Raw genomic sequence first — 25,244 nt, 5'->3', positions numbered from 1 at the left:
CTATTTAATGCATACGCAGTGAAATACTCAAATGGGAAATAACAACGGAATCGTGAAGCAAGATTATTCCGTCCAATACTAATATACCCAGGAAATGTAATGCAAATGGAAGATTTGAAGAATAAAATAATCGTCACACGACACCAAATCCTCACAAGCAGCATGCAGCAAATATGGTCGAATTAAATTACAATAATCCCAATACTACATTACTTTCTAGTTAGATGTAATGTGGTTAGTATTTATTGAGTAAGGGATCGACTAAGTGGCTGCCGATGCTTGAATCACGTGTGTCCCAAGACCTGAACAAAGTCCGCGCCATTATCTACAAACTAAAATGTGTAAAGGCAAAATCCAAGATATGCAACTAATTTCTGTTTGCTATACCTTACCGTGGTTTCTTCATCGGCTGGTACCAGACCCCACCATGATTATTACCCAAGTCGGGGTAAAAAAATACCAGCACGCGACATTATCCATAATTGCTGGGTAGTGAAGAAGAAATCCTGTCCTAATTAAATCCTATGCAAACAATATAAACCAACCACTTGTTGTCACCTTGCACGCGACCTGCCGATTAACTCCCTCTTTACGCACACACACACATACACACACACGCTTAAAAATTTGATATGATCACTTGAGAGCTGTAGTGGCCAGAAAACTGCTCACTTATCCGCCAATTAATTTCGAGGAGACTTACAACACATCAACACACGCATAATAAGATGCAAGACCAGTCTGTCTCGCGAAAAGGTAAAATCAAAAAGATTTTTTTTAGCAATGCACAACTAAAATCATTCTGCTTAGATTCTTTCCAACACAAAAATCGTACAGAGATTGTCGAACACCAGATTTTCACTTGTTTCTTATTGAACTCGAAATAGCCACAACATTCAAATCGCCATACACACGATGTTCACCTCACTTTTTTCGACTTTCATTTTTTGTTAACTTTTTGTAGTTTAAGTCTTTTTTTTTTCAAGGCAGCTAAATGACTCAACGATCTTTTCCTTGAATTAAGAAACAGACATCATAATTCTGTTTACGATAATACACACAAAACAACTGTCATACCTCGGGCGACGTCAACTGGACGTTATCAAATAACCAAAATGAATAATTTCACACACTTGCCTTGTAAAACTAAGCTTCCACCATTTTCTGTCACTTTACACTCTTACTTGCGCGGAAGCCATATTGAGATCGTCCTAAAGTGAAGGGCGGGCAACGGAGGGAGGGGAGGGAGAATCAGACTGTTGAACGAGTGTCGTCGCAAGCGGGAAATGGTACAGCATACGCCGCCCTAGTGTTCATCAAGCGAAGCTTGTGCCAAAACACGGTCATGCAGCGCTCAGCATGGACGGAGGCGACAACAATGAGGCGTGCTTCACGTTGTTTCCGTAGAGACCACACACAGGAAACATGGCTGCATGCCCTGCATTGAACATGCTATAACTGTTCATTCATAATAATTATTGCCATTCTGCAAACCAGGTATTAGTCGTTATGAACTTAAACCTTCCATTTTCCCTTCTTTATTGTTCTATACATTCACTATTGTACACGCGTAATCATAGCAATCATTCACTAAGACATTATAAAATCTATTACAACTCCACTGCCATATGCAGTTCATTTGCAATTCGCATTACCACGGAAACCATGCCTGTTAAATTAATGATTATTCAGACGTTGACAAAAATTATTTATGTTTGTCTAGGAAGGTCCAACGTGAGCTAGTAGTAGGCTATGCATTTCACTGGATGGAATATTTTTTCATTGTTGTTTAGTCAACTGTCCTAAGAAGGTCTGAACCTCACAAGTGATATCAAGAAGGCACTACTTAGGCAACTAGGCCAGTAGATAATGGAGTAGGGTGGCCAATTCCTTTCCCCCTCCATTGCATACATCGCCGATTAGCTATTACACTAATCAGACTTCAGATGCATACAAACAATTAAGTTCTTCCTCTGACTCATACCAAGTGAGAAGTACTGCCTAATAATACGCAGATGTACACATCAGCCAGAACCTCAATCAGAGAAAATTTTTTCATTATAACAAATAATTGGCATGAAAATACATTGCCCTTATATAGGTTAATACATGAGTAAACATGCTGACTGGTAATTATATTGAAATGTTAAGGATGCGCATCCTAAGTTGTACAATAAAAAAAAAAACTTTTTTTTTTTTGCAAGCTGAAAGTGTTTTTCGATTCCAATATTTTTATATGAAGTATAATAATGTTGATTATTGCAACACATCGTATTGCTGTTTATTATATCTAGCATAATGGTTATGCTCAGAAGTTTTTTTCATTCAATTCTTTCAAATTTCTTTTGATTTTCTATCAGAGTAGCAAAATGTAAAACGATTTTTCTTTGGCAAATTGCCGGTATTAAAAGAAATGTAACACAGACTTAAACACAGAACTTCGTTAACTTGAAAAAGAGTAAAACAATTTGTTGCTAAAATAACGGATACTGCAATAAATTCGTTTCTCTGCATTCGTTTTCGCGAAATTAATAAACACACTTTTGGGTATTCCACTGTGTTCTGGAAGTTAACTTTTCGGAACTACATACAGGTTCCATCATCATGGCAAAGAGGTACAATGGCGTTCGAAGATATCTGACCTAGAATTTTCTGACCGTGTACTGGAACTTTCTAATCACGGAATAGGTCATAACAAAGAATATAACAAATGGACAAACTCTGAAATAGTCCCGGCAGTTCAGAATAGGTGGCACTATTATCAAACACTCGTCTGTTATCAGATATCAGTATTTATCTCTAGCAATCCTGAAAATAAACATTTCTGTACCTCTAAAACATTTAAACAGCTACATAAAATAATGGAGTGGAAACGAACATAAAATGACATTATTTATTTATAACACTTTTTTTAGTTGGTTATTTAACGACGCTGTACCAACTAGGCCTATTCGGTTATTTAGCGTCGAAGGGAATGGTGATAGCGAGATGGTATTTGGCGAGATGAGGCCGACGATTTGCCATAGATTAACTGACATTTGCCTTAAAGTCGAGGAAAACTTCGAGAAAAAAAAACAATCAGGTAATCAGCCCAAGGGGGAAGCAAACCCACACCCGAGCACAACTCCGGATCGGTAGGCAAGCGCCTCAGCCAACTGAGTTACGCAGGTGGCTTCCATAACATACACTCCAATACATTTTATTCATATGTATAGTATATACATATTTTTCACAGAATTACTATTGACGCAAAAAAGCTGCAATGAGTAAGAAAGGGTTGATGGTTTTAAAAAAAAGTGCAGTAGACTATGTCGTATGCATCTTAATTATTCTGTCGTTAAGACTAGTTACATAACGAAATCACCTTAAGAGTGCATTGTGGGCATATCAAAGAGGGGCGATACATCTTATCTCATCAACTTAGGACATGAACCGATTTCGCAGCCATAACCTCCCCCCCTCCACGCCTTCCTGATCTCCTGCAGATCAGATCATGATAAATAAATCGAAAGAAATAAATGGACCATGAGATTGACATTGAAATATGGTACTTATCTTTTCTTATATAGAAAATATTTCAGAAGACACTTTACAATTATAATCAGTATTAAATGTCATAACTACAGTCTTGCGTTTGGTTACCTATAGCCTCCAAGCAACAGTGTAGGTATGTATGGACTATACTTGACGGCATACAACGCTACTAGCTCAAGTCTGCTGTTCATTGAACATACGAAAACAAAACAAAGCTAGGCGGTTGGAAATGAGTGCTTCAATAGACAAATTCCGGTCGCTAGATAGCCATGGCGACTAAAAAGATTTATGTGGCGCCTGAAATAAGTTAAATATTTTTTAAGACTTTAATTATGTCACTACCACTAATACATAATATTAACACAAGCGGATGTAGGAAGAAATTCGATTTTTTTAAAATTAATATCGTTATATTTGTTGCGCATCTCAAGATACTGTCCGACGTTACTTCAGAGCGTCTCTGAGAGCGAGTGTTTACACTGCATAGATTTTAATATTATTTAATATATATTTCAGTAAATGTATCTTTATCTTCGCTCGAATGGTTTTTACATTGGACAAAATGTGGTAGCTCCTGAAAAATTTTAATTTTAGTCTAGTCGTAGTAAAAAAAAATAATCTTTTATTGCATATAAGCCGCCTTGAAATAAATCAGTCAACTCTGGAAATAGTGAACTCGGTTATAGTGAACATTGGGCTATAGTGAACCTAAATCGTTGGTCCCGACACGCATACATTAAAAAGTACATTAATATTTCCGTTTATAGTGAACCCTCGCTTCGGTTATAGTGAACCTTGTATCCTGATAAATTCTTATTTGAAGCCAGACCTTCTTGTATAAAATTGAAAGAATGTGTTGAGAACAACATTCTAAGTTTCTTACTCCTTTAGTCAAAGGACAAAGTTAGAATTAGTGATTCCTAGACAATGAGCTGTACTGTAAATCCAGGCAACGCGTGACGACCTTGCATCACTCCACCATCAAAGGGTTGACATTCTGTTCTCAGGTACTCTACTCTACTGTTATTTCTAATACTCCACCGTCAAAGGGTTACTTTTTGTTCTCAGAAACATTTCCATTATGACTGATAGCATCAAAACAACGGAAAATGAAATTGCCTTCTTTTAATAAAAGGGGACGGACATTATGTCCAGAGCATAAATGAAGGTAAGATTTCGATAGCTTTCAAATTCCATCAATCCTCTCTCAGTTTCCATTAAGTGACCCGGGAAATTCCAAGGTTCAGTACGCAGTCACACCATAACAGCTTTTGTCATTTCCACCTGATCTAGTGTTCCAACTGTGAATGTACTGTATAAAAATGTCGAAGCGTAAAATGTTTTCTTTGGAAAATATGGCAAATATTATGAGTGACACTGAACGTGGTCTTTCGCAAGCGGACGCGGGTCGACAGCATAGTTTAAGTTAATCAACTGTGAGTAACAGTACACAGTGTAATCCATTCCACAAAAATGAAATATTTTATTTTCTTGTTCACAATTTCATTAATTTCTACCATTTAAGTTTAGGGGAGAGTCACTTCGGATATAGTAGACGAAATATGCAAGTCCGCAGAGGTTCACTATATCCGTTATTGTTGTTATTAAATCAAAGTGATATTTTTACACGAGTATAATTCTGTTGTTCACCGACTTACATACACAGGTACAGGAACAAACAGATGTAAACACACAGTACCGGACCGTGCGAGGAGACTGCTTGGTTCACTGCAGCGTGAACTGTTGTACGAAGCTAGTATGATCGACGTACACCTAACTTGTATTCAAAGTAACCAAACACAGGATTCTAGTCATAACCTACAGAACATACTCTGGTGATACCTGGCGATAACTAATTGCAATTCGTCAATTATGTAGGTCTAACTGTCTCCTCCGTTCTCTTATGATTACAAAACGTTACTTATAATTTCATAATTTCAGCCAGTTCGACGCTCAAATGTTCTTACTATTTCAAAATCCGAAATTGAGAAGTAGATCAAGTATAAGTAATTCTCATAATTGACAATATCAGCAGTTTCACGCTAAACCTGTTTTTTTCTTTTACAATAAACAGTGTGAGATTAAATTTTGAATTCTATAATGCGGGTATATTTACATACTGTTGTCGACACTATTATCTTCGCCATTATTTGTAGAAGTAATAACTACTGAAGTCCCACTTATACGAACAAATTATCAATCACTAATAGCAGGGGTAAAGTACAGACGGGGACAAATTATTAGACTAAAACTTTTCTTGGAAACAATATAATTCATCATATCAACTATCAGTATAATTCACAGAGTCTCTCTTGTTGTAAATATGATTGTTTATATCTTCTGGTATATTTTTCCAATGGTTAAGTATATTTTTTCTGGCTATGTGGGTACTACTGGTGTTTTAATTATATACTACAGAAGGTATTCTCCCATGGCCTACAAGAAGACCGGACATGAACGAAATTGAAAATCTGTGATATATACTGAAGAAGAAAGTGAACACAGACTCATTTAAGCACTGTCTGATATCTAGCTAAATGATGCTGATATTCAAAGAAAGTGTCAAACTTTGGTTTCCAGCATCCCTGACAAATTCAACGTGTTAATAAAGAATAAGGGAATGTTTACAAAATATTAGTAACCTCAAAACTCAATTTTCTGTTCATTATATCTGTGTAAAATACATTTTTGTTCATTATTTCTACCGATAAATACAGCTTCCTTGCACATATAATTAATTTAGTCTACAAATTTGTTCACAACTGTATCTTTGAACGCCAGTGTACGACCTGTGAGATACTCTACTGAGCCCGTTATGTCTGGCTACTCCTAACAACTGTAACCCAGTAGGTAGAGAAAGCATAAAAACCCATACCAATCAGAACCAGGCGGAAAAAAAGTTTCAAAACCTTTTGACGGTAATATTATCAACATTAATCTCACTAGAGGTTTTGATTCATCTAGAGAAAATAAAAATTCGACTCTGATTTAATTGATTATTACACGATTACAAGAAAGTATATAAAGATTAGAAGAAATAAAGTACTCTAATATAATAAAATATTAATTCTTACTAAAATTCTATTTCACTAGTGTTAGCTTCACCAAAACGTTTGAACGGAGCCGCCATTTTCAGTTGACTGTCAATGCGGTAAATAAATGACGATCGCAAAGCATGTTTTAGAGTACCGTAAAGAATTTTCAGTTTGAAAAGTTGGCAAACAAAAAAACAAATGGTACGACGTGATAAAAACAGAAGAAAGTATATAAAGATTAGAAGACATAAAGTACTCTAATACAATAAAATAGATATTAATTCACTTCAATTCTATTTCACTAATGTTCCCTTCACCAAAACGTTTGAACGGAGTCGTCATTTTCAGTCCACTATCTATGCGGGAAACAAATGACGATCCCAAAGCATGTTTTATAGTACAGTAAAGAATTTGCAGTTTGAAATGTTGGCAAACAAAGAAACAAGTGCTAGGGAAGTGATAAAAACAAACAAATGCTTACTTACTTACAAATGACTTTTAAGGAACCCGAAGGTTCATTGCCGCCCTCACATAAGCCCGCCATCGGTCCCTATCCTGTCCAAGATTAATCCATTCCCTACCATCATATCCCACCTCCCTAAAAATCCATTTTAATATTATCCTCCCATCTATGTCTCGGCCTTCCCAAAGGTCTCCCAACTAACACTCTATATGCATTTCTGAATTCGAACAAATGCTATGAAAGTGATAAAATTGTGCGATAAGCAGCCATGATTGGTTAAAAGACGTCCTTTCGTACCGTTTTATTGGTCAAAAGTAGTATGACGTAGTAAAGATGTAACATTCAAAGTAAAAAAAGTCAAGTTTACGTATCACGAATTGCATAGTAAATAGGAAGACAAGTACGACATTTTTCCACAAGGGTGAGCTAGAAAATCACTGAATGAGCAAATAGTCCGTCACGGTGTTCTGCCTCCGTAGGATTTATCGTCTATCACATCACATATCAGTCGCAAATCACAACAGTCACTGTTAATAGCATTTTTGCACGTTACAAATCCATAAACACACAAATGACGGTTATAAACATACTTATCATGTTGATTTTTCTAAAAACAACGGTATCACATAACAGTACTGACTGCGTCCCGTACCCTCATCAATTTTGGCATTTATAAACAATAGTTTACACTACTGTACGTTTACAATTTGTACAGCAGCCCGTGACTTCACCAGATCCCATTTGTAGGAGCATGAGAACCCTCCCTCCCCCAATATTGACAGACGTGCGATAATTATAGTATTCATACTTATTAGGCCTAACCTAAGCAGCGCTAAATTTCGTGTAAGTGAAATAATAACAAACATTTAGAAGTAAATAAGTCTCAATAATACGCAAGTTTTCAAATGAACGAATGTTACTTTGAAAACATTTTCACTTTTATTATAATAGTGAATATTTCCGTTAAAATGCGGGAGGTCGATTCCTAAGCATTCCAAAATTTAAATTCTACCGACGCTCCTAGATATGATCAGTAATTAAGGACCGTCATATTCGCAGCAAAATGATGACATTGCGGATAGGAAGTTCATGCTAATGTAAATACGGTATGTTGAGGTCAATATCCAGAAGTTGAACCGAGCACGAGGTAAGTTCATCGAAAGAACGATGTAATTATTGGAGTTAAAGCTTAAGAAACAGGTTGCCTGTAGTGTTCAACGATATAATGTTCCGATATGTACTCAACACTGAATTCTTATCTTCAACATGGAAAGCATTCTACGGAAAACAGGAGACAGAGCAGACGATCCCACAGACAAAGAACTACACAGTGCCTATATTTGTTTTTTTTGGAAGATGGGACATGACAATTAAGCGGCCGAGCTTGGAACTATAGTACTACGTTGCCAATATGGACTACCATGCTGCCAGCTGATGGAAGCTAGCAATTGATGTTAAGATAACTGACGTTAAAACATTAATTGACAATTGACGCGAATGTAAGAAAACAATACAAAAATCGACAGAGAATCAAACATGAAACGTACCAATGCTAACATTGTGTGCACAATAAATGTCGCCAAGAGAGCTATTAAGCACTCGCCACGTGAGAATGTCCAACTCAACCGTTGTTACCATAGCAACAGGCCTACCACGCTACGTGACATTCAGTTGTTTTTCCGATCGCAACGCTGTCATGTCCCATCTTTCAAAAAAACAAGTATAGTCAGTTATCCGAGACGATGTTCGGAACAACGAGCACAGAGCATTCTGTGCTCGTTGGTTCGGAATGACCACCCTCCTTCTCCACATTTTGCACGGTGGTTGGGTTGGAGGAAGAAACAGTAATCTGAGGGGGTCGAATAGTCGTGAAGGAAAGGTGGAAGGGAAGAGGAGTTCAAGTTTAAACAATTTATCAGAAGTAGTAAATGCGAAAATAGTAGTTAGAGGAAAAATTTCGATCTAGAAGATAGATTCCTAGCATATAGACCTATATTTTTTCTTGTCTGGTATGATCTATAGGTAATATCTCGTTTTTACGTTTATTATTATACTACAGTAATCATAAAAGCATTCCTCCGGCGGTTGTGTGGCCTAGACCAGTGATTCTCAATGGCAGTTAGGGGGAGCCGCGAACAAAATAATAATAATAATAATAATAATAATAATAATAATAATAATAATAATAATAAATTTATTTATTTCTTAAGATTTATGTGCTGAACAAAAGCCAGATACCAATTATGGTTCAGCACAATACACAAACAGAAGATACAAAGGTGCAAAAATAAATAAAATAATATCTTAAATCAAGAAAAACATAGGCTACATAAATAAAATTAAGAACGAGGACAGAAAAAAAGTTTCACTAAAAGTTGTTTCTTTTTAAAAGTAATTTCCAATGGTACTTTCAATGACCTATGTTCTGATTTGAAATTTCGAAGTTGACCACAGGTACTCCTACTTTCGGTTTGTTTCGAGAAATGGTACTACCACCAATCGATCCTTTAAATAGGTTTTGGTTATCGAATTCTTTTTATCAACAAAAATATCAAATAGTTTTCGAGAAAAAAAAAGGCTGATACGGGTGGTCTGAAACATCCGGTATATATATTTTAGTACATTAATTTTTTTGTTATTCATAACTATTTTCCCCGATATTGTGTTCTTATCGTGTAATTCCTCCGCCCCCTCTTTCCGGCTTCTATTTTCTGAAAAAGAAAGGAAATTACGAGATAAATATGGCACTTATACGAGTTCCGCAGGTGTTTATACAGGATGTTGTAAGAGCAATAGTGAATGTTTTCGTATGTTGTAGTATCGATAATTCTGAGTAAAATGTTCACATAAAAATGTGTCCAAATAGCCGATAGAGACACGAATCAGACGTGTAAAGAACTGTTACGAGAAGTATTAAAGTGCGGTAAAGCTATTATTGTGTGCATTTACGAGTATTTAACCAAAGAACAAATAATTAACAGTTTATAATACTTGTTCGAAAATTCCTCCACCAGTCTCAATGCACTTTGCAAGTCTAATGGCAATAATAAGTGTTGTTCTTCTGAGGTATTCTTGACGTTTCTTTATGAAGAAAACACTATAAATAATACGAGCAATTAGGTCTTATGTTTACCTCTTCTTTTTATATTTAGCTTTTGATCCATCACCAGAAACCAAAATATAAGCTCTAAAGACTTTGACAGCCAATGATTGGGACCACCGCAGCCCACCCATCGGCAAAGGAAAGGGAGATTTAGATACTGTGTCATCTTGCAGCTATAATGAACATGAGATCTGTCGTGCTGAAAGAACATGCCAATAAAACCTTCTGGAATAATAGTCGAAATGAGTTTTGCAGAAGCTGTACATAAATGATAACACAACGGAGTCTAATAAAGTGATTATCGAACATGTGTATTGCGCACTTGGCCAGATTCAAACAGCTGTATCTCCACATCCACCGACGATACGACACACATTTATATGAACTTTTGACTCTAAATTATCAATAGCACAACATAGAAACTATTTACTATTCCTCCTTCACACACTGTAACAACTTTACGTATAATACTAGTACAAAATATTTTTTCTGACATCTTGTTATGAGGTTATGGCATTACAGCCATCGAGACATCGACACGTATTCCAGTAACTCATAATGAGTTACAACATATTATGCTGATGAACTAACAGTAACTACATACTGACAAATTTAAATACGGTATCTGATAATTGGGCCCTAAGCTGTGGTGCAAGCCTTGGGGTCCTTTCTCTGTATAAAGGTAAAAGACCCTGATAATTTATTGGAGATATTCATACGTAATTGGTGTCGGATTCAAGTAAATCATGAGTAGAGCCCGGATGTTAGGCAAAATGCCTTTTTTTAAACTGAGTGTATGTATGAAAGACCTATTAGAGATAAACACGTTTCCGCACATTTGGGGACGATAGGCCCAACTTTTATTTCGCCTTTTTCCTCTATTTTAAGGTTAAATGCCTTTTTTCAGCCTCTTTACGTCGTTATTGTATAATATTCAATAATATCATTTTCTATATTTTTAATGCATTTAAAATAAGCCGCACATAAATTAGATCAAAAAACAAAAAATAACGGTTGTACAAATTAAAAATATAATATATTCACCGCACACAAATATTTGCTCAGAATCTTATTCTCCAGCAATACATATGTTTCCAAGAAGTCGTAAACTTTTCTCCCCTACCGATCCCATCTTTCATGTCACTTAACAAAGATGTTTGAACAGTATAATCCTCAGTGCTCAGGTCACTTCGTGGTTTACCAGCGAAAGAAAGGAGATGAGGGAAGTATTCAAAACAAGTCTCCTGGTCCCGTTACTGTTGTCGCTTGCATGCACAAGTCACGCGTACTTTGAAGTCTCTAATCCCTTCTCACACCCCTCTTTTTGAGACAATACACAGTCGATTTTACCCGATCTCTGAAAGAAAATAGGTCCTTTTGAAATAAGTTGTTTTAAGTTTGCTCCAATCACTTCAGTATAAGTAGAAAGATCTTTTTCCAGCATGAAAAAACGTTCTCTCTGATACTATGACAGTTGACGACTTAAAAAAGGATCTTGTTGTGACATGTAACCAAGGAAAGTGAGTACCGTATGGGATAGTTTATTAAGCATTTGTCTATCTTTTGTCTTTTTTATGAATAATCAATACCTATTTCACTGCCTATTTTTACTATTTTAGTGCCTATATGCCTGCCTATTTTAACCAAAATAAATGCCTAAACATCCGGGCTCTAATCATGAGTTAATTTACTGAATAGAATGTAACAACACTGTGTAGACTGCTAAAGTAATTACTGACGAATCGAGACACTCAAAAGATAATTGAATATTCAAGTAACTTATGAATTCAATCGCTGAATCGAATGGTTCCATATGTCACCGTGGATGCTCGCTGAGTCACGCAGAACCTATATTTATCGCAAAGTTCGCCGGTGTGTGGGCGGCGTCTTTATTTAGTGGCGTCGGTAAGAAACCCACGCACCCTCGCAAGTTTGCGCGTGAAAAGTGATCTGACGGCATTCAGCTGTGTCGTGGGTGTCTTTCTTCGAACACAGCGAGGTCCTCTTTAATGACGCGAAGTTCAAGACTCCCTTTTACTTAAAAATAAATAAGAAACAACAGGGCTGCACAAACGCTGCAATCACTTTATAGATCTGGCGTTTCTTTTACTTTTTCATAATTCGAACAACAAAATAGTCTACTATAATGATGCAAAAATATTTCAATGGTGTAAACGTTTTTGGCATCTCTCTGTTCACCTTTACAGATTCTTTCTCTTTAACACCAATTGATTCATCCTAGAAAAGCATGTATTAATCGTTTTTACTAGAAAGACAACCTGATATCATTTGAAGAGCTCATACCAAAATTATATAAACTGCTAATTATCCAAAGTCAGATGTAACGATTTTCTTCCTGTCTTTTTATTACACGAGAGTTCCAAATGAAATAATACACGGGTCGAGACAAAAATATGGAACCATCCTAATAAGAGATAGCTGATACCTTAGGTTAGGTTGATATTAATGTAATTACTTCGATGGTATTTAGGTATAAGGGCTTATCAAAAAAAAAAACAGAAACAACAAAAATTAAATTTTAACATATTACTGATATTATTAGTCACCTTAGCCTATATGAAGGAATGTAAACATAATTTTCAAAAACATACCTTAAAATTTTGTAATTAAATTTTAATCCATACTAATTACAGCAAAAAAGTCATTTTAATGAGGGTTAAGCCCTTTTAACTAAATACTATCGATTTATTACAAGACGAAATATGAATCAACCACGAACATATATAATCCTAACTCTCCGCAGTCTATAAGATATTTTGTTTTGCATTTCTTTTACTGTATAATGATAAAATACATGATTTTGATCAATATTATAACAGTGTTCATTAAAATTGAAGGAAATACATAACAGTTATATGAACACTATGTCTATGGAACTTCTTTATTTATCATACATGTTTCGGGGATTGCATCCCCATCATCAGTGATGTTCACATCTTGTCGCGCAGGAGTATAGATCAAACATCTGGAATCGCTCTCTCTTGACATCACTGATGATGGGGATGCAATCCCCGAAACATGTATGATAAATAATCTCCACAGACATAGTGTTCATACAACTGTTATACATTTTCTTCAATTTTAATGTATTTTATCTTTTACTGTATGTTTAAGAAATCCCTCTCATTAGAACAGCTGTTGCTAAGATGCTGAAGCCCATAAAATTGATCGAGCTTTGGTCTCCTCTTACCCTTGTCTCCATTCCTCCACATCACATCTCTAGCCTTGTTTTCCAGGATCTAATGAATAGTAAACAATTCACACCTTCTCCTATATTCTCCTCACTTCTCTATCTTAGTTTTCTTACTGTTCACTTATCATATAGTGTTTGCTGAAAATTATTTGAGATAAATCTCTCAATCATTCCGATCAAATATTCGGTTCGTTATAAAATTCAATAAAATTGTGACCTTAATGCCGTTATAAAGTTTACAGATATCATTAACAAATCTCAATCTCTGTCCTTTTTCATCCTTCTTTCTCGTTTCACACCTGTAACATCGGGTTAATCTAACTATAGTTTCTTATAGGCTTGTTCTTTCCTTTCGGTGACCGTTTCTTATGTTGAGCAAAATGCAAGACATTTTCCTTTACTATATCAAATGCTCCATAATCTGTAATTTAAATTTGTGGGCATATTTCAATTAAGACAGCGAATTCTATATTATGGCAGCTAATATCTTACAGAATGATTCCTAATCTTATGATGATAGAACGAATTCAACTGTTTCCCATAGTTTAAATCACTCTTCAGGCTTCAGACTTCAGGAGAGGCAAAGACAACTTGAAATTATATAGTTAGGCTCGATTACAGTAATTTAATGCCTTGTTACTTGGTTGACTATAGTCACTATAGACCAATGATGGGCATTCCTGCGGCATTGCCGCAGTGACGTCAGACCTCAGCGAAGCATCAAACTTATCCCCTACCTTCCCCTTCCCCCACTCCATGAAAATATTGCGCGTGTACGTGGTGGATTATACTGTACTGCTGTACTTCGGAGCTTCATTAGTGATACAATGTCTTTCGCAGAATCATATGAATCGAGAGGATATCATACTTACAAGAAAGGCGGTTCTTTCATTTCTCATGTTTAGGATTAGTTACAAATATTCAGGACGCGGACTTAAATATACATTCTTAAAATAGATCACCTGTTATACGAGTTCAAAGAACGCAGATTCAGTGATTTTCAAAGGATGGAGAAAGATTTCAATATTTTTGCCACTCCTTTTCATCTTTAAATTGAAAATGTTATCCCAGAATTGCAGTTAGACGTACTGGATTTGCAGAATGATGGCTTCTTGAAAGCAGAATGTGAAGGTCTACTGGGGGCTAAAATTTTTTAAAAGATTTCCAGTACTACATATTCACTGCTTAGACAGTTTGCTTAAAAATAATGAGTACCGTCATTTCCCATAACTATGGTCCTGGAACATAACTACTGTTCACGATACAACTATTCAAATTTTGTACTCCATAACGTAGTACCTCGTTTATCTATATTTTTACTGTATACTGTAGTTTAAATTCAAGTCATTGCAGCTATCTACGAACGGTCTATGTTACTTCTATTATGATCTTTGAATGGTTGTATCGTGGGCCATAGTTATGGGAAATGACAGTAAATATTCATCAACCTACCAGTGCGAACAGCCGTTTTCTAAAATGAAATTCATAAAGTCCAGCCACAGATCCTGCTTAAGCGATGCTCATCTCCTTGCGCAACTGAAAATAGCATGCACAGATATAAATCCCAATTTCGAAGATATTGCTTTGAAAAAGATTAATTAAATATCACGTGAAATGACTATTCTAATTACATATGGTAGGTAGGAGTGTAGTGGTGCAATTGTCTGTAAATCCGTCACTGCACTGTAGAGTGCAACCCCTCCCACAGTATGCAGTTGCCATTTAAATCCTGTCTTGTGGGTTGCGTTCATTTTGCCCACCACTGCTATAGACTGAGGAGACGAAATAGTAATCTTACTGTTAGAGAAAATCAAATTGCAGACTAAGCGGAGCCTCGGAAATTTTAGTAGATACGAGGCGTTCCATAAGAGAAGGGCGAGCCCGCCAAGGATCGAATTTTGTGTTTTTTACTCCTCCGAATAGTTAAGACACATATCTACAGACGATGACGGGCTCTCCCTTACAACATCGAAATTATCATTGTTTGTAAGGTTGGAGAAACTGCGTAGTCTGTGAAGGTTCATAATATTCATATTACTCCGTACGAGAAGGGCGAATATGCCACTCCGCCTGAAGGCGCGCGACATTCATTGTCTCAGTGTTGTTGTAACCACACATACGAGTACAACCGTAGTGAGGAATTACGTGTATTTATGGACATTGTAATAGCTTAGTATGAGTAATAGTGACAGTGATAATCAACCAGGCACATCTGGTTATTGTAGGAAACGTCAGAAGCATGTCAAAAAATGGATAAACGTACAAGCAAAGATTAAAAGGAACAAAGGTCAATCGTACTTCAGTGCGAAAACATTTCGACATGTGCAAGCTCGCGGTATAGGCCTGCCATGTACTTGAGGGTGCTTCAACGCATTAGGTATGGACCTGTATTTCGTAATTTCTGGGAGTTGGTGATTATGACCTCCAGAATGCCTATATTTCTAATCTCGTAACCAGTGTTGATGTGAACAGATGTCGCATTAAGAACAGGCCGACCCCTCTCAGCTGGTTTTGCTAAAGAGGTATGTCACGCCAATAAAGCTCACTTCTAATAAAGTAAAGGATCTGAAAGCTCTCCTTATCTATGTGCCACAGAACGTTTCTGGATGACGTGAACAGGAAACAAAACGTGCAACTAGCAGTGACCGTCTCAGAGGAACATCTTCATGAAGATGATGTAATGGATTATTAGCACTTCTTTCCAGAACAAGTGAGACCACTTTTGATAGCAAGGGTAATAACATGACAGGTATCTACTTATTTTTGTTTATTAATAATTTAAGACACTTTGGAAATTGCACATCATAGTGAGATTAAGTGTTTATTATTATTATTATTATTATTATTATTATTATTATTATTATTATTATTATTAATGTCTGAAACTATTGAGTTCATTTTACGCCCTTTGCCTTTTCTAATATACTGTTTTCAAATTATTCCCATAATATTGATGAATTCATTATGTCATCTATGATCACTATTAAATTGGAATATTAAATTGGACATTTAATTGCAGTTTTCAATAAATGTATTCGTTTTTCAGTGTACAAAGTAATTATCATTATTTACAGACGTGTCCTTGGCGGCTTCGCCCTTATCTCGTTTACAGGTACAATACTTTGAACATCGATTATCTCTATAGGTACATTTGGCGGGTTCGCCCTTCTCTTAGGGAACGCCTCATATCAACTTCAGAATCATAATCTTCTGAATTATTTCACTACCGCCTTCGGACACATTTGTGAATACAGTACAATGGTTAAGTAGTAAAAAAAACACATGTACAATGATAAAATGACCGGCCTTAGGCACATATGCAACAATTGTGCAAAATGAGAAACGAAAACTTGTTTAGGAGAGAAGGCTGTATAGACAGAATAGCCTACATGAGACTGAGTGATGGACGGCTATGGTGAAAATTTTCTACTAGTAGGCCTATAAGACATACGAAATGAGTTTTTATTTTGTAACAACACTTCTACATAATTCGCCAAATTACGTGACAATGCATGGCTGTCCTTCAAAGAATGCCAATATCTTGGCTGTCCACAGATCCATTTTAGCCAACAATAATATTCAAATAAATGCTTATCACAATTCAATATACGAATAACTCTGGGCTACGAACATAGTATCGTTGATGTCTACTGTGCGACTTTTATACAGTATCAAGATCCGTATATTAAAACTTTGAAATATTAGTTTAAGTCGGAATTAAAACGATTCATTAGAGCAATCATAATTTAATAGTGCCAAATGTTTGTGACTAATCCAAATTAGGAGACATTTGGCAACCAAACTCACTAAAAGAAACTGTATTGACACATGCTTCTAAAAAGCTGCGTTATACAATATTTCGCAGGTTACAAAGCTCTGTAGCAATCAGATAGCAGAACGAATAAACACTACGGCCCGACCTTGAAAACTTGACTTCTTCATTATCAGCATCAAGTTGCACGAGATAAAGAACAGTTAGTAAAATGAATTAATATACTACATATATTTTTTTTGTTTTAGTGGAGTTCAATCAAATTCTAAGAGTATCGGTTATCCACATTGAAGATGTGAGCTAGAATTGCTGACACACGGTGGTTGTCGTCGAGATATTATATTTTACGTAATCGAGTTTATTTATTTAACCTGGTAGAGATAAGGCGAGATAAGGCCATCAGGCCTTCTCTTCCCCTCTACCAGGGGATTACAACTACAATATTAAGAATATAATTACAATTACAATTAATATGAAATTTACAAATACAATAAAAATCAAAGTAATTTATTAAAAGATTAACTGATTAATAAAGGCTAGACAGTTTATTGCAAAAGTCAAGAAAATAAAATTGTTTATTAATTAAGTAAAAATTAAAATACTCTACGCAGTAAGAAAATGCCTAATAAGTTTGTTTTTGAACGCTACTAAATTCCGACAGTCTCTGATGTCACTGGGCAAGGTATTCCACAAGCGCGAGAGCGAGATTGTGTATGATGAATACGATGATGTGTTATGTGTTGGTATGGCTAGTATGCGGCTATTTTGCATGCGTGTGAAGGGATTATGATATGATGACAGGTAACTGAAACGGAAGGCAAGCTAGGTAGGTGTAGAGGTGTGAAGGACTTGGAAAAGGAGAACAAGGGAATGAAAATTTCTACGTTCGTTAAGCCATAGCCAGTTTAGAGTTTGGAAGGATGGGGGTAATGTGGTCAGCGCGACGGACTTCGCAGACGAAGCGAACACAAGAATTATGAACACATTGTAATCTTTGCGACTGGTTGACATTGAGGTCAGTCAGTAGAAAATCACAATAATCGACGTGAACCATTACTAGTGTTTCCACTAGTATTTTTTTTTTTTTAGTGATAGCGGGAGAAATTTTCGAATGCTGTTTAAGGAACAACATTAAAAAAAAAATTAATTCATCAACCTTACCATCGATGTCGACGTTTCGTCTGCCGAAGTTTTGATTACAGTTATAATACATGATTATAGTATGTTTTTGGCGAAACATATTGTAAGAGAGAAATAGTAGCCTATGGTGAAGAATACTCAGTTCCATATGAAGAGTCCACTGCAAGAATGATGGATGTCAATTTCTTGTCGAAAATGAACCAAGACTGTCAATGCATAGCTTAAGACATATAGAATGTATATAGAGAGTTATATGGCATTAACACTGATAGTCATTGTCCAGTAATGATCGGAAAATAACGGTTAAGCTTTGAGCGCTAAGCATTTCAAACTTTCAATCGCTTCTCCTGCAAAATGTATTCCAAATGACATCCATCATTCTTGCAGTGGACTCTTCATATGTATTAGACAAGACACTTTAAACAGTTTAAACCATGCAAGGAATGCTTTATCAAAGTTTATTTATTATGTAAAGAAGATAACTCTCCAAGCTTGACTTTTTTTTTTTTTGCATGTAGGTATTGTTTACAGTTGAGACGAAGTGAAAGTTAGATGGTAGGGTACATGATAGGCAGGTAGATAACAGATAAATGAGTAGAAGTTAGGAAGGTTAGTTGATAGGTAGTGTAGATATCGAACTGACAAATCTAGACAGGAAGGCAGAGTGACAAAGACAGACACAACAGACAGACAGATATTAATTTCTATTCTATTGTATGCTGACTCGGAGCTGGGCTCGGGCGAGGGTTCGGTACCCGCTTGGGCCGATTACTTGGTTGGATCTTTTTTCGAGATTTACTCCAGCTGTAGGGAAAATGTTAGGTAATTCATGACAAGTCATCGGCCTCATCTCACCAAATACCATATCGCTATCCAAATTCCATCGACATCGAATAGTAATCTAGTAGGTGATACAGCGTCATTAAATAAAATACTAAAAAATTCTTCTAAATCTGAATCTTAAAATCCTATGTCAATTCTCAAAATTATACTGATCTCATTCGCATACAAAACTTTACACAAGCAACAACATCTCACAACATTCGTATAAACATTTACATGCCATTTAAGTAGCCTTTTGGGTACTTGTTGCATAAAATTCCAAACGACCATTCCATGTTGCGTCTGGCTCTGTCCAATTTATAACTCGTACGAGGTAACCCCTGGCATAAGCAATCCACAGTGCATATTCTTTAAGGTCGTTTTTCCTATTTTATATGGAAAGTTATTGACCTTGACAGAGCATGCTTGACGTGCAATATATCTCCTAGTTCTAAAGGGGTTTGGACACCCATGCAGTCTAGATACCTAGATACCATCGAAGATTATCTTTTTCATCGGTGGATACTTCCCTGAATATGGTGTAAGTTTGCCGAAATCTCGAAAGCCTCAAGACTACCAAAATCAAAAAACAAATGTAGACTATACTCCTACCGATATTATGCACTTCTTTCGACTGGGAAAGAGAATGTTCTCGTTTTTCCCTAATGTACAGTTTTTGTTTAGAATAGTACACTCACAACCTATGTCAAATGAATATGCATCTTTATAGGCCTACATAAGTGAAAGTTTATAGTCTACTGCTAAGAATACTATTTAAAAAAGCTTGTAACTCTTTTATGAAGACCCACTTTGGTCAGCGCTCCTAGGCAGTAAGGAAAATTTAGCATGCTTATGTAGCGCTTCATATAGGCCTACTATAGAAGCTTATCAAAAGAATTTGCCCACATTCAAAATAATTTACATATTTGTCACTGTTAACGGGATGAACACATCTTCCTTGGTCTTTCTTTTAACGCATCAGAAGCAAAACTTCGTCCATGACGCCAACGCGAAACATGACGCTGACGCGTTACTCAAACTAATAGACTGGACGTTATCAAATATTGACCATTAGGCTAGATGTCATCAAATAAGCAACGCTATGGCTTAAAGAAATTTAATCTTTATTTATAGCTTTGAAATATATTAATTTAAAATGAACTTAAAGCCTTTTGAAGTGTACCTGTAAATTGTAAGAAGAAGAATTGAAGGCTCTCAATCATAGGCGCCGACTTATTTGAAATATTGGAGGAAGGGAGAGGGGCAAGAATCTCCACAAAAGTCTTAAGAGTTCACGGCTGTGGTTAGTTAGTATGTCTGACCATGAAACGAGCGGTCCCGGGTTCAAATTCTGATTGGGACAAGGTACCTGGTTGAGGTTTTTTCCGGAGTTTACCTCAACCCATTAAGAGCAAATGCTGAGTAACTTTAGGCGCTGGACCTCGGACTCATTTTGCTGGTATTATCACCATTTCACTCAGACGCGAGATAACCACCGCAATTGATAAAGCATCGTAAAATAAACCAAGTAAAAATTCTAAGTAAACTTTAATTGCCGTTTCTCAATAATGTCATTACGTATTTTTCAGAAAATAACATCGTTTGAACTTCCTACAGTATCCCTGGAAACTGTTTAATCCAAGATGGTTGAAAACTACGGCCCTTATACACTACCTTTTCCCTTTCACTGCTTTGCTCATCTTTCGTTGAACCTTGCAACGATGATGAACATGAGCTATTGGTTTTATTGCCGCTACTACAACCCAGTTTATCATTCTATTCCCGTTAATTGCAGTTTTATTTTGAACAGTTTTCTTTAATAAGAATTTATCCCACTATCAATAATAGTTGCATTGCAATCGCTGATCTCTTATCAAGCCCACACCTGGGATGACGATCATCACAAAAAAGGTGACTCAAACTGCATATTGATAACGGTTACTTTTAAATTTCTAAACAGATTTAATTGTTTATGAAAAAAATTAGGACAACAACAACAATAATAATAACAATAATAATAATAATAATAATAATAATAATAATAATAATAATAATAATAATAATAATAATAACAATAATAATAATAAAAATTGTTAACTGATAGGCCTATTAGTCAGAAGTACAGTCGAATACACTGTTTATTTGAACTGTTAATTCCGTATTATTATTTCTGCTTTGTAATGCTTATGTTCAGGCTTAGGATCCGGGACACTTTAGCAACCAATGTAAGCACAACTTGACTATAGAGATACTTGAACATAGTAGACAGACATACTGTGAATGTAATAATGACGTCAATGTGCTTCGTTATATTCTACTGTTAATAGTACAATCTAGTGACTTATAAAATGCAGTAGGATACATATCTCACAAGTTTTCATGTCCCTCGGCGACGTTGAAGGCGTTAGCGTTACAATGAAAAACCATGTAAAAACTTGAAACTTGTTCAAAAAGATTTATTAGTTGATTATTTAACGACGCTGTATCAACTACTAGGTTATTTAGCGTCAACGAGATTGATGATAGCGAGATATTTGGCGAGATGAGGCCAAGGATTCGCCATAGATTACCTGGCATTCACCTTACGGTTGGGGAAAACCTCGGAAGAAACTCAACCAGGTAATCAGCCCAAACGGGGATCGAACCCGCGCCCGAGCGCAACTTCAGACCGGCAGGCAAGCGCCTTAACCGACTGAGCCATGCCGGTGGCTTTCAAAAAGCCGTTCACTATGAAATGAAAATGCATTGTGATGGCCTAAGTTCGTTTCGTAGAGAGAGACGGAAGAATATACTGTACCTCTGATCACGAACCGGATTGTACACTAACACACAGATAAACAAAACTCAACGTGCCACCTCACTCCATCTGTACTCCATTGCACTGTAACTTTACTTCATTCTTAAATTGTCTCGGATCCTAAGCCTGCTTATACCATTTCTGTTCGATCGCAATAGTTGAAAAACAGGAACTGAACTAAAAAATTTGGATCACAGAGAAAGAAGTGGAGTCACCGTTGCACCATGTGTTTAACCTAACTCAAATACAGTAGGAAAAAAGGAGGAGGGGACATTGTGAGTAACATCACTAACGTGTTCATTGCGGCAGCTGGCCATCTCTACGCATTTAAAATGATAATTTTTTGGCTTATGTACTAGTTCATCATTCAAAAAAATTAATTTGCGTTTTTAACACCACGAATCTCTCTTCAATTATTTGGGGAAGGGAGGCTCCAACCTATTAATTATTTTATTGAGGTGTGACGCGTCTGGGTCTTTAAGTTGTGGGGGGAGAAAGTGCCTTGCCCCCCCTTCTTTCGAAGTCGGCACCTATGCTCTCAACAGCCGGACTAACATTTCCCTGTATGTTTCATAGGCACTGGTTCAGTGTAAAGGTCCATTCACAATGAAAATTAACCGTAAACGTAACATAAACAAAAAAACTAGATGATATGTAATATAATGAAACCGTTCATAATGAAACACAAACATAAACGTTCGATTACACGTTAACCCTTAACTGGTATTATGACGCCTGTGAGACGGCGTGTCGATTTTACTAAGCTCTTACTCAAGGTCAAACACAGCGAGGGGCTTGCGACTTTTACAGCACAGAACCAATACTTCAACTGGAAGGTACATAAACGGAGGAAGCAAATTAACCCTTGTAGGAGGAGGGATAGCAGTGGAAAAGTTTGGAGCCGTCTCACAGACGTCATGATACCAGTTAAGGGTTTTAACATAGAAGCTTCTGCGTTTACGGTTATGCGAAACGTAAATCAGCCAACCAGAGGGCACTGCTGTTGTTCGCAGTTGAACAATGGCGTCGATTAGTTGCGATTTACCAGACACATCCCTGTTTGACAAGAAAATCAAGTCTACAAAGATGCAGCATGTATGAGAATCAATTTCACGTAAAGTGAACTGTGAAAGTACAGTAAGTAAAATTAATGTAGTAGGTATCTACATGTTGACTACATGATTCTTATTCAATGACGACGCCGAGGCCTCATATATGAATATACATTATATAAGTAAAAATATGTTTTACATTAATGTTAATCAATTAATTATATTAATGTATACACATAACCTAGTTAGTTTTGTAACGTTCTGCAACGTTAAAATGTTATGTTTTATTTAACGACGCTCGCAACTGCCGAGGTCGCAGTGTGCCGGAATTTTGTCCCGCAGTTCTTTTACATGCCAGTAAATCTACTGACATAAGCCTGTCGCATTTAAACACACTTACATTTTATTTTAGTAGGTTATTTTACGACGCTTTATCAACATCTTAGGTTATTTAGCGTCTGAATGAGATGAAGGTGATAATGCCGGTGAAATGAGTCCGGGGTCCAACACCGAAAGTTACCCAGCATTTGCTCATATTGGGTTGAGGGAAAACCCCAGAAAAAACCTCAACCAGGTAACTTGCCCCGACCGGGAATCGAACCCGGGCCACCTGGTTTCGCGGCTAGACGCTCTAACCGTTACTCCACAGGTGTGGACAACACACTTAAATGCCATCGACCTGGCCCGGGATCAAACCCGCAACCTCGGGCATAGAAGGCCAGCCCTATACCAACTGCGCTAACCAGGCCGACTTCGGCAACGTTTTAGTTACGGTATTTAATTTCATTGTTGCGTATATTATGAATGTCGTGGAATCAGAAATTTGTAATTGTAAATTGTAATTTTGATTTCAAAAGGAAATTCTGCATTTATTACAGTTAATGTTTGTCAGTCAAGAATGAAATTGTAACGAGAATGACACAAGTAGCCATTTTGAATCAATTGTCATCCTTCCACTTGTTCTCTTTTCTGATTGGCTAATACTTGCGTTTGCGTATTTCATTATGAATGCCTACATCCCAGTATTACGCGTTTGTTTTATGTTCTTACACACGCTTAATTTTCATTGTGAATGGGTCTTAAGAGTAAGAACCTAGTCACTGCTCGAGAATCTTTTGATCTGTATTTGGGCGGCGCGCGTCCTTGGAATGTGATGCAGGAAGTCGTTCAATTGTTATTGGTCAGGCATACTGAGGTCGAGGTGCTCTGAACGCCGAGCGTTGGACTTTTCCGACAGTTTTATTAGACTACTTCGAGAAAATTTTATATCTATAGTGCCTGTATGGCTGGAATAACGCAGTACCGAATTATTTTAATTCCAAATAGTAGTCTTGAGCCAACTGTAAGAAAGCAGGCCTAATATAGTACTTTATTCCACTTTCTTCGGCTTTATGTCTGTTGCCAGCCTTCTCTATTCATCCACTTCCCATTCTCAAACGCTGTTTTTACTCATTTACACTTTACATCTAGCTATTTTGATGCTTCCATTATCATTCCTCCCCCGAGAGCAATCATTGCAATAATTTTTATAGCGGCTGATGGGTGCCCATCCTTTGAACATTTCCAAATAATTTCATGTGTTTTGTGCGGTTATCAACAATGGTTATAATTTGTTACTCTAATTCCTTTCTTCTTATTGCTTCATTCCATCTCAATTTTTCTGAATATTGGGATGTTTCAAAATGTCATCACTATTACATGATTGTTCTTATTTTTTTCCCGTTCGTTGCCAGAACTGAAAAAAAAAATCAAATTAAGAAAGAGGAATGAAACGAAAAGAACGAAATACATTAAGAAATACATGAAAGGGAAAAGGAAAGAGAATGCAATAAGAGTTGAAACGAGAAGTAGAAAGAAAATGAAAACAGAGAAAACAATTAAATTCAAGGTATACAGAAGTAAATATCTGAAGTTTACAACATAGAAAGAGAATTTAATTAGGAATGAGAGCGAAAGGTGGAGGGAATGGTACACAACAAGAAAAGAAAGAGTAACGACGGATGGAAAAGACAAATAAAAGATGACACATTGGCAAAAAGAGGAGAGAAAGTATAATAAAAACGATGAAAGAAAAGATAAAAAAGAAAGAAAAGATAAAAAAAATAAAGAAAAATGGGATAATGTCGGCACAGCAAAAACACTTAGGCAACTAGTTTCTTTTTATTGTAATTCTGAAGCAGTTCTTACCTAGTTATTCCTTTACCTTCTCCTACTGATGTCACCGTCCCCTCCTCTCCCACCTCCAACCAGTACCTACCGTCTTCCTTTTCCGCTAACGAAATCAGCGGGTCTGTGACGTCAGGGACTTCCCA

At 36.5% G+C, this 25,244-nt stretch overlaps 1 protein-coding gene across 6 annotated transcripts in view; it reads right to left on the bottom strand.

Moving 5' to 3' along the window:
- Positions 1–25,244, bottom strand: part of lilli (AF4/FMR2 family member lilliputian) — a 1,088,977-nt gene that overhangs the window by 526,384 nt on the left and 537,349 nt on the right. The window contains exon 1 of one of the 6 annotated variants that reach the window (XM_069839800.1): positions 393–1,253. The exons of 2 other annotated variants lie outside the window; for them this stretch is intronic. In XM_069839800.1, coding sequence (XP_069695901.1) covers positions 393–406 — 14 coding nt within the window. In that variant the 5' untranslated portion in view covers positions 407–1,253. Of the gene's footprint in view, positions 1–387; positions 1,254–25,244 lie in introns of those variants that run through there. 3 more of the 6 variants (XM_069839802.1, XM_069839801.1, XM_069839803.1) reach the window with 3 other exon arrangements.

This window comes from Periplaneta americana, chromosome 11, assembly GCF_040183065.1.
Source record: "Periplaneta americana isolate PAMFEO1 chromosome 11, P.americana_PAMFEO1_priV1, whole genome shotgun sequence".
Taxonomy (NCBI): Eukaryota; Metazoa; Arthropoda; class Insecta; order Blattodea; family Blattidae; genus Periplaneta; species Periplaneta americana.
This window is presented reverse-complemented; position numbering and strand designations above follow the sequence as displayed.